This window comes from Thermobia domestica, chromosome 11, assembly GCF_964235325.1.
Source record: "Thermobia domestica chromosome 11, izTheDome1.hap1.1, whole genome shotgun sequence".
In the NCBI taxonomy this organism is placed as follows: domain Eukaryota; kingdom Metazoa; phylum Arthropoda; class Insecta; order Zygentoma; family Lepismatidae; genus Thermobia; species Thermobia domestica.
In genome coordinates this window covers 68,503,650-68,514,445 of record NC_137464.1, presented here as the reverse complement: position 1 = coordinate 68,514,445, position 10,796 = coordinate 68,503,650, and the positions used below count along the sequence as shown (strand labels likewise).

At 36.2% G+C, this 10,796-nt stretch overlaps 1 protein-coding gene across 2 annotated transcripts in view; it reads right to left on the bottom strand.

Moving 5' to 3' along the window:
* LOC145664147 (AMP deaminase 2-like) overlaps window positions 1–10,796 on the bottom strand; it is a 239,417-nt gene that overhangs the window by 133,891 nt on the left and 94,730 nt on the right. For both annotated transcript variants that reach the window (XM_081730548.1, XM_081730549.1), the window contains exon 6: window positions 8,141–8,267. In XM_081730548.1, coding sequence (XP_081586674.1) covers window positions 8,141–8,267 — 127 coding nt within the window. The remainder of the gene's footprint in view (window positions 1–8,140; window positions 8,268–10,796) is intronic.

Sequence of the window (10,796 nt, the reverse complement as noted above, 5' to 3'; positions counted from 1 at the left end):
TTTTGCGGGAACGTTCACTACCAGCAATTCTGAAAGTACTCACGATTCTAAGATTCTATGTGAATGGGAACTATCAGGTAGGCGCTATTTTCTTTGAAGCACATAACATATGAATTTAAAAAATGTAGTTTGCCATTTTCACTATGTTTTCTTCAAAAACTAGTTTAGTATTTTATTGCTCAATATTACCAGTAGTAAAATCATGTTTCTCTTTCATTTTCAGACCATACCATTATATACTGGGTTACACTTCGTATAATAGAAAATATAAAGCTTTGTAGTTCCCAATAAAATGTTACATCACCAAACACACGATGCAATTTCGATTATTTAATGGTGTTGAACATTTCACAGCAACATTTTGTCACATAAAGAGTAGGTACCAGCGATTATGTGATTATATTTTAATGGCGAATTATACAAAAAGGGTTTATGTTGTTATCTTTGTCTTATCTTTCCTAATAATCAACATTTTAATCTTTTCCATAATTGCTCTTTTCCTTTCTTGAAAGTTTTGCAGCTGGAAACCACGATTCAGTGTTAGATATCAAAGTTTATCTCTGATGAATCAACCGCATAATTCGCAATACTGTTTGTTAATATGAAAATCACTTTCGTAATTAATTTATATCATACTTTTAGAAAATAGCTCAGAAAAAAAATAACAGAATAAATCAATTTATTCATGGTTCAATGATTTTCAACAAGATAAAGAATTATACAAGTTGTTAAAGAAAAGAATATACACGTAGGTATTTCTTCCTACTCTCCCATTGCATCTTCATAATTGATAATTGATAAAATTATATAGGTGAGTCTTAGCTACAGCATTTGATGCAAAATAACATAATCTAAGAAACTTAGTTATAATTTTCATTTTCTGATTAATTTAATTTATTTTACAGATAATAAACAAACAAAAAACTGTAAATTAGAGTTGTTAAACTTAACGGCAGTGAGGCTGCTCCAAAAGGGATTTTATTAAAAATTAGCTAATCTTTTACCATTTTTCATCTACTCATTTCTACAATCAAAAGTAAACACAAATGTGACTTGCCATAATTATAGGTAGCGCTGTTTCACACGGGAAAGGTGCATCTGAATAATTTTCAGTTTTATCATCTGAATAAATTTTGAAGTCACTAAATTAGCAAAAAGAGATTCCAAAAAGAATATTCCTGAATTATTTTATGTAACGTATTTCTGTGCTTGTTTTACAGATACACATTGAAGATAACCAATTTCATGAGCCACCCAACAATTTGCCAGCTTGTGAAGAAAGTATCATCAGTCTTTGCTCGTCGCCTGATATATGTGATTAATTCCCCATTCCTGATTGTTTGAGGACAGTTCACGTTCAATTTCATCAAATGGCTAGTTTTCCTAGAGTTGTCGGATATATTGACTGTAGCTATATTCCAAAAAGAAATCCTCGCAGGAAAAGCAGTGAAACATTTAGAAACAAGAAATGCATCTTTAGTGTTAATGTACAAGTGGTGAGTGGCCCAAATAAAATGGACAACAGAAAATATTGCTTAAGAAGAAATATTGGAAATGGTTAGCTGTTCTTGCACAGAGACCAAAACGTTTAGAACAGAGGAGTGTCCACGTGTATGTGTCACACAAAGGCTTCAATATATTGATTCTTATGCGTGCGTATTATGTGAAAACCAGGAACGTTCTCTGTCACTGGATCCACCTCGTGACAATGATTCTTCTAATGACTGATCAGTTTGTATTGCTAATTTGGTTGTAGTCCTTATTCCATCTTTATCCCTGTGTATTCATACTATGATAACTATTTTGAAAGTAAGTATAGAGCAAATGTCTGTCATATTGCAGCGCCAAATATTCTAACAAACAATGTGAAGTTTTAATATCGGTTATTGATTACTATATTCTTAAGAAATTTACCACAGTAAATAAACTCTTAGTATATTTGTAACTATTTGTTGTTCGAAATTTTATTTTTTATAACTTCATGCAGAGCAAACATTGTCGTACAAATCATTGCTACTCATAATGTCCGTGCTTGGCTACTCGGCGTCCATATCGGTTTTTTTTTTTTTTTTTTTTTTTTTGTCAGACGTTTTCATAGGACGGTAATATATATGTTCAAACCTTTTCAATATTGTTTTCACTGCAAACAATTGTAAAATGTATTCTTAAAAAAAATGCAAAGTAGGTTTCATTCTAACCAAACGTCACAAACTTTAACATCTTGTTCTACTGTATGCGGCAAAACAAACAGTACTGAAATCACATCGTTGACATTTATTTATTTATTGTACTACATAATGAAACATAAGAAAGGTTGGCAAATGGATGTCAACTAAATGTTACTCAACACATGATGTAAATTTACAAGGAAGCACTCTTGTACATCATGTGTTCAAAATGTTGAACATTATGTCGCACATATTCTTTATAGCGGACCTGTTGATCGATGAACACGTTAGTGAACAGGTTTAGTGGAATGACAAAGCAAATGACCGAATCTTTTCTCATTACTCCGATATAGTGGTAGGAAGTTATCTGTTAGGAAAATTGCTTCCTTCAGCATACCCGTATGTAGGCATCTCGAGTCATGAGGTGAGGGGAGTGGGAAGGATATGGAAAATCCGTTCCACAGGAAATCAAGCGATGTCCAAGCTCTTGTGAGCAGAAGGGTAAGTGACTCACTTGCAGTGTGGGCAATAGCTTCGTCTTGCTGCATCCATTGTTGTTATAACGACAGATTTTTCGTGCTGTAAAAGCCGCACAAATCATGCAAGACAGGGTCAATAATCAACTGTCGATTGATGTGGCGATCAAAGTACACAGCTCTTCATCACTGAACCATATGTTACTGATGAAATCTTCATCTTCATATGCCATAGCTAACACTCCAGAGCAATACAGTAGACGTCCACGCTAATCTTTTGCAGTGAGACGCTGCCCCACACCGTATCAGCGGAAGTATTGCTCGAAAGTAATTACCTTCTCCTCTGTTGTGAGCAACATTATCTTCGCACCAACTGCACACTACGCTAGTCCACACACAACTGAGCACACATGTGGCACTCACAGTTCATACCACATTGCATCTGAGCGCCACCCGTACGCGAATTTCAGTACTGTTTGTTTTGCCGCATACTGTACATAAAATGAACTAGTTCCTTCAGTTTCAAAGTCAGGGAAATGATATTATTATAATTTAGAAAAGTGAGATTTTACTCAATAACGTTTATTTCTAGGCGTTTTACCTTATTCTAATAGTTTAAGTTATCCGTCACAAACCAAGTATAATGACACCATGTTTAAAGATGGCGACACTACATAAGATTTGTACTAACTAAAGATACTTTTGCCGTTCATTATAGTTTGATCAAAATGAGGTTTCTATCTCAATTCTGGGAGGAGTTATAATTGTTGAAATTTCATATCATTAACCTTAAAGGATTCCGAAATGTGGACATCTGAGTATGAGAAATTAAAAAGCCCCACTCCTTTTCCTTCTCCCTTCTTTTCTTCTCTTCTACGACAAATATGAAAAAATGATACACCTATTTAGTTATTTTGAATGATGGGCCATACACTCAATTTCATGTCTATACCATTAAAGGAATCCGAGATATGTTTCCCATCTCTTTTTTTTTCTTTTTTTTTTGCCTCCTAGGACAGATACGAAAAAGCGCTGAAACATGTAATAAATTATTTTAAATAAAAAGTCTAAATACCAAATTTTATATTTTTAACGTTAAGGGACTCCGAGATATGGCCATCTTATCATAATATGGAACTTTTATTATAGTAGTTGTAATTCTACAGGTTTTGTTTCCTGTTCATTTCATTTTCTTCCTTTCTAGATGAAACACTAAAAGAAAAACGCTAAAGTACATGACTTACTATTTTAAGTGAGAAGTGCAAATACTAATTTTATGTCTTTAACCTTAATAGATTCGAGTTATGGAGTCTTTATAATAATTATAATCTCCGTACCTTTTTTATTCCCAACCTCTTTTCTACTTTTTAAAATCAAATATGGAAAAAAGAAAACGCTGAAGCGCGTATCTAATTATTTAAAATGAGAAGTCCAAATACAAAATTTCAGGTTTCTAATCTTAAGAGATTCTGAGATATGGGCATACTATTACTGGGTCATCCCATAAGCAATGTCATACATTTACACCGTGAGGAAAACAGCGATAACACTACCGTTAGTTAGGAAAGTAGTATCCATCGGACTCCACAACACTCTTGCCACCTGTCAATCGGTTGTTGAATCCACCGCTGAAAGAAATCACCAGTCCTGGAGGCAAATAACTGGGTTACAGTTCGTCGCATGCCATCCTTATCTAGCAATGTTCATCGGAAAGGTGGTTTTGTAGGCTGCAAAAAAGATAGTTGTCTGTTGGTGCAAGATGTGGTAAAAACGCCGCATGGGGATTTTCTTCCAAACACATTTCTCGATCTTATCACAGGTCTTCCATGCCGTGAGTGGGCGTGGAAGAGCACACCTTGCGAAGAACCGGAGTAAGTCGTTTCTTCAACAATGCAGTTCGTATGGGTTCAAGTTGCTGACAGTAGTAACCTGCATTGATTTGATCTTATTACGTGGCAATAACTCAAAATGGATTATACCATGGATATCCCACCAAACATTCAATATTACTTGGCAGGGATGGAGGTTCTATTTTGGCCCAGTTCCTGTGGCCATCCCCTTTTTAGGTACTCACTGACGTTTGCGTGTAATGTTAAGGTAGAGGACTAACTTTTTATTCCATGTCACAATTCTGTCCAGAAATGGCTCATGTCTTTGACAGGTGAAAAGGGAACTGTAGATTTCACTAACTGCTGCTTCTGTTGAGGCGTTAATGCGTATGGCGATGAACGGTCGAAATAGGTGACATGGAGTTCCCTGCCCAGTTCTACAACAGTATAGGGCTACATTGAATTTGCCTTCACTGCTGTTCGCAGGGGTTTTTGCTTAGCTGCACAGATTTCTCTTCTCGTTGCTCATCACTGGTACTTCCGCACATCCAAACTATCCTAACTATATACGAAATTGATGTTTCGTGTCGCTACGCTGACTGATATCCCTAGTGTAATTCATTCAACATAATATGCCGTATGTGATCCGGTCCTCCGACGCTGCCATAATCAAACACAAGCAACAAATCGTTCTTCTTCTGGGTGCTTGCCGTCATTTCACGTGCCGTCTACTTCACTAGCCACGTGCCGTCTACTACACTAGTCTGTCGTCAGATGGCGTTATTATAGCAGTCATCGAAAAGACGACATTATTTATGGGATAAACTGTTAAATTAATTGTAATTCTCGTCCTTTTTCCTTCTCAATCATTTACTTCCCTTCTAGGTGAAGTATCGAAAAAACGCTTAAACATGTGAGTAATTATTTCCAATGAAAAAGTTCGTATGACAAATTTCATCTCACTAAACTTCAGAGATTTCTTGATATGGGGATCTTATTTCAAAAATTGTAATTCCTAAATCTTTTTCGTTCTCAGCAACTTATTTTCCCTTCTAGATAAAGTATCAAACAAATCTGAAACACGTGTCTAATTATTTTAAATGAGAAGTTCACATACCAAATTTTATGTCTCTAACCTTCAGATATTGCAAGATGTTTTAGTATCATTTCTTTACTCTATTTCTCCCTCTCCTCGTTGAATTTTCAAAACTTTTCCCTTATCGGTACCTTATGTCACATGTCTATACACGGGGTACGGTGGCTCAAGGGTAGAGCACTCGCTTACCTCTGGTGCGTGTGGTTCCTGGTTCAACTCCCTGCCAATTAAGATTGTGGTAAAAAAAAACATCGTTTTAGTGGGTTTTCTCACCGTACTCCCGTTTCCTACTATATTCTCATTCCATCAATTCTTCTATCATCAATCATTTGCCTTAATTATCCGTCTTCCTTAGCCTATAGGGTATAATCGTGGAACGTTAAACTGAACGATTTCATTTCACTGTCATTTCTATGCACTCTCAAAATTGGAACTTACGAGGTTAAGCGGTTTGGCCTCGGCGTTGATTAGTCAGTCTGTCGCTCAGGACTACTTATTATATAGTGTGATACTTTATAGGGTTTAAAACTTCAATCAGTTATAATTCAGTATTGGACCCACATACAGACTTAGTTTATATGTCATTACACTGCGAAACACTCCAAGATTTTTTTTTTTTTTTTTTTTTTTTTGTGACAAATCCATTATGGGTCAATGTGTGTACCTGCGGTCATCCTGGACACATCCCAACGAAAGTCGCTTTCCTGCCAAACAGTAGCCAGCATTTCGGGGGTAACGTCCGCGATGGCTGTTGTGATGCGATGTTTCAGTTAATTAACATTATCAGGTAGGGGAGGTTTTACATTTTATCTTTCACAAACCACCACAGAAAGAAGTCAAGTGACATGTAATCTGTAGACCATGGCGGCCAGGCAATTGATCCACCACGACCTATCCACTTATCTGGGAAACGCTGATCAAGAAATTCCCTTACGTCTATCAGGTAGTGCGGCGGAGCGCCATCTTGTTGCCACCATAAGCGGCTATCGTGGTCATCTTCATCTAACTGTGGAACAATGAAGTTCTGGAGCATATCAAGATAGGCGATGCCGGTGATGGTGCTCTACGCAAAGAAGATGGTCCATACATCTTTGCTCTGGAAACAGCGCAAAACACGTTCACTTTGGCGCTCAAACAAGAACCAGCTCCACGTGTGCATGTGGATTTTTCGTGCCCCAAATACGACAATTGTGTGTGTTGATTCGTCCGGAAAGGTGAAAAGTTGATTTATCACTGAATACCACATTGTTCAAAAATGACTCACCACCACTAATGCGATCCAACATGGTAACACAGAATTCATGTCGGGTATGTTTATCCGCTTCACTGTGCTTGAACCAAGGACAGTCTGTATGACTTCAATGGACAAACGTCTATGTAATACGAGCCAAACAGTGGTCTGTGGGATACCAGTTTCTTGTAATGCATATCATGTAGATTTTCGAGGACTGTGGACAAAACTCTCCCTAACTGCTTCCACCACATTGTCAGTCACGGGTGAGTGCTCTGGAGCCTTTGTGTGTCGCACAGAACTACCTGCTTCAACAAATGTCTGCTGCCATTTGTACATTGTTGGTCTGCTGGGTGGTTCCTTGCCGTATTGTGTGCGAAACTTACGCTGTATACTCGTTGCTGACTTCGTTCCTTCAAACCAAAACACACTTAGCTCACCAGCAAAAGTCTCAATTTCTAACGACTGACCGGTGGCGCTGCGTGTGGTCACCTCCGCAACCACTTACTACGTGAGTTAAACTTGAAGTAATGACATATAAACCAAGTCTGTATGTGGTTCCAATCAAGAATTATAACTGATTGAATTTGTAAACCCTGTAAAGAATCACCCTTTTATATATTCAAATAATAATGGCTATTACTTTGGCATTTGATCTGCCAAGATCTCTGGCTGTTTGAACTTAGGAAACTGGAAAGCACCATGTGTAAGATGTTTGCTATCACTTCGTCAGGGTAATTGTAATATTTTTGTTAGTTAACCTTTATTTTTATTATTATTTCGGTAGAGAGGATTTCACTAGAGGTTGTGCTTCAAGGGATGCTGAAATAGATACTGTAGCTTTTAGGTAGACCGTAAATTTGAACCGAAAGATCCTGCACACGTGAAACAAGCAACGGCGATTGTGGTGCTCAAGTTTGTCTATTCTAGGTTCTTCGAAAGTTCGTTCCTGATGGTTCTTCCCATCAAGATTAAAAAAAAAAAAAAAAAAAACATTGGGAGATTAAGAAGATGTACTAATAGCGTTAGTAGGTACTGACGCAATTCAATATGAAAATTTAAATTAAAAGAAGAAAGAACTGTGTTTTATGTACATTATTACGTTCAGGAGAGGTAAGGGCACAAGAGATGCAGTTTGATTATTAAAGGTAATCGTTGAAAGATTTATAGAAAAAGGGAGAGTGATGTATGTGGTATTTACGTATTGATCTAGAAAAGGTTTCTGACCGTGTGAATTCGAAATATTTTTGTTGAAAATTTGGATTGTTTGGGATTTTGACCACTGAATAGAAACAGTATAAATAATGATTAGTAAAAGTAAAGTTTAAAACTACACTTACGTGATTTAACAATATTGACAAATTCCGGTGTGTGCCTGTATTCAATGATGCTTTAAACAAAGGTTGAAACATGTTTTCCAACATATCTGAGAAGTTGTTGACACATCCAGCTTTCTTGAGTCCGCTGCTGCAATAAATAAATAAATGTGAAGTAAATGTGCTAAAATTATATATATTCTAAAATTATATATAAATAGTGGAAAGAAATATTCTCAGGATAAAGAGCAGGAACAAAATATCAATAAAATCCTCCTACGGTAAGAAAACCGTAATATACATGAAGGTTGTGGACGCGTTTGCTAGCCTTGGAAAGGCCTGGGTCCTCTGAGTACACTGATGATGTCAGAAATCAAGCACTGGCGTCGAACCTCCCGAAATGGAATCCCGAAGTTTTTTACTCAGGTACTTTTTATTCTGCTTTTAAGCACGGAGATGTTGGACGTGGTTGGTAACGTTGAAAATATCCGTTACCTCTTATGACAGCAGTGATGTCAGATATCGCTGTTTGACTTCGAAACCCCAAATATGGGGGTCTAAAAATTGTTGGATTGGGATTCTTAATTTGGCCGTCAATCATGGCGTCCAATAGTAACTTCAGAAAAATTGCAGAGCTTGATTTGCACAGCTCTTGTGCAGCTCCTAATTAGCGTAGCGCAATGAATGATACACCGTTGAAAAGCTGAAGGAATGCAGATTCCAAAATGATAAGGTTTATATCCGTCAAGTCTATTCTACTCACTAGGAATACCAAAACATTCGAATGTTTTACATTATTCTGAAAGAGTAAGCTGGCAACACTGTTATTTAGCATACAGCGGTTACACACTAATAAATACGACAAAAATCTACGTACATTATACGCGGAAATCAGATAGATTAAGAAAAAACAAAGGTGCAAGGAATGGGATAAGCGATTATAATATGACATAAGCTGTCCCAAAAATATGACCTTAAATGCTGATAGGAAACCATATTTACTTGCTGCCTCCCCTTGATGGAGTGTACAGATGGATGTGGTGTATGTCAACAGTAACTCGGTTTCTTGGGAAACAAACTATTTCATATGAAAATTGTCAAATCTTAGGTTTATTGAAAGCGTACGTAAACTCACCAAAAACGATGACCATATTGCATCCAAGTGGTTGTAAATATTTAGTAAAAAACTCTCTGACAAAAATCATTATCCTGTACTTTGGTAGGTTTTGCCAACCTGATACTATTATTCCTGATACAGTGACAAAAGTTGGAACAAAAAATCATTTTTGCACGGCAAACACATACTGATTCTTGGGTACATTTTTTGCATTTACAGTGAAAAGGGAGGTCTTTTGGTAGTATATCTTCAAAGATGAAAAGTTAGTATTCACCATCCTGTTCTATGAAACTATAGTCAGAAGGAGATTTAGTACTGGAGAATCCACAAGAATATTATACCAACGGTGATTTGAAGGTAAGCTCGTCTAATATTAAGATTTGAGGAAGGTGATGTTGGTGTTAGCTTCATAAAGTCAATAAGCTTCATTTGATGGTACTGTGCTTTGCGACATTCGTTCATTGATTTAAAATTTGGTTTCAATAACCTTTCAAGATAAACTTCCGCATCCTGAATCATGCTGCTAGTTAACTCTTCCTTTCCAAATGTGATAGAAGTTGAGGTGACTTTAGCAAGTTTCAAAGCAACATGTTTTTGCCAAACTTGATGGTTGTGTCAATTCAAATAAAGAATATACAACAGGCAGAATTTCAATTACGGACTTTTTAAAACATGTAGCCAATTCATGAACTGGACTATACCTTGTTGTAGCACCTTTTCCACCCAAACTCCATAGCTCGGCCAGTACTTGACTTTTAAATTCATGTAGATAATAATACAATGGGCAAATTAAACATCTGCATCTGATGAAGCCACTAAAATACGTTGCATCATTAACTTGGATACACAATTTTGAATATGTAGAATTATTCATTCATCTGCTTCTTCAAGCTCCGAAACTAGATCAAGAACGTCAGTGATTTGTCCATTGCATTTAAGAGTATGCTTTTCCCTCCATCAACTGCCATACTTTCAAGGCAAGTGATAGCACTGTTTAACTGACCATGCTCCTTTTGCATCGAGGCGAGTCCGCCAAATGACCAGTTTTTAAACCATAGTAGTAAGATTACCTCGCTTCAGTCATTTAAAAATAACAAAGTTTACATATAATTTACGGTAAATAGTATGGCAAAAAATATTATTTTACCATAGCGATCGAAAAATAGTATCTCTTCCTTATACAGATCGGAAAATAGTATGAGATACTTTTTTGTGAGAGCAGATTTCACAATTTACTGCGATTTATATTTGACAGTTTGAAGACAAATGTTTTAAGGAGGTAATGTAAATGCTATTATGAAACAATGGTACTAAACTAATTTGTAAGTACATTATATCTTTTATATACTGTAACTAGTGTTTTAAAAAACATTTTCATCACGTGGAAAATTTGGTGACAAACAACGTTTCAGTTTGGATTTCATTCGCCTTTTTAAAACTATACTTGGTGTAAAACAGGAAGTGAAATATAGCTCTTAATAAAATAATTGTTTTTTTAGTCATGAATAATAAATAAATATTTTTGTCAGGAAATGTTAAAGAAATTAAGTGCCATTTCAAAGA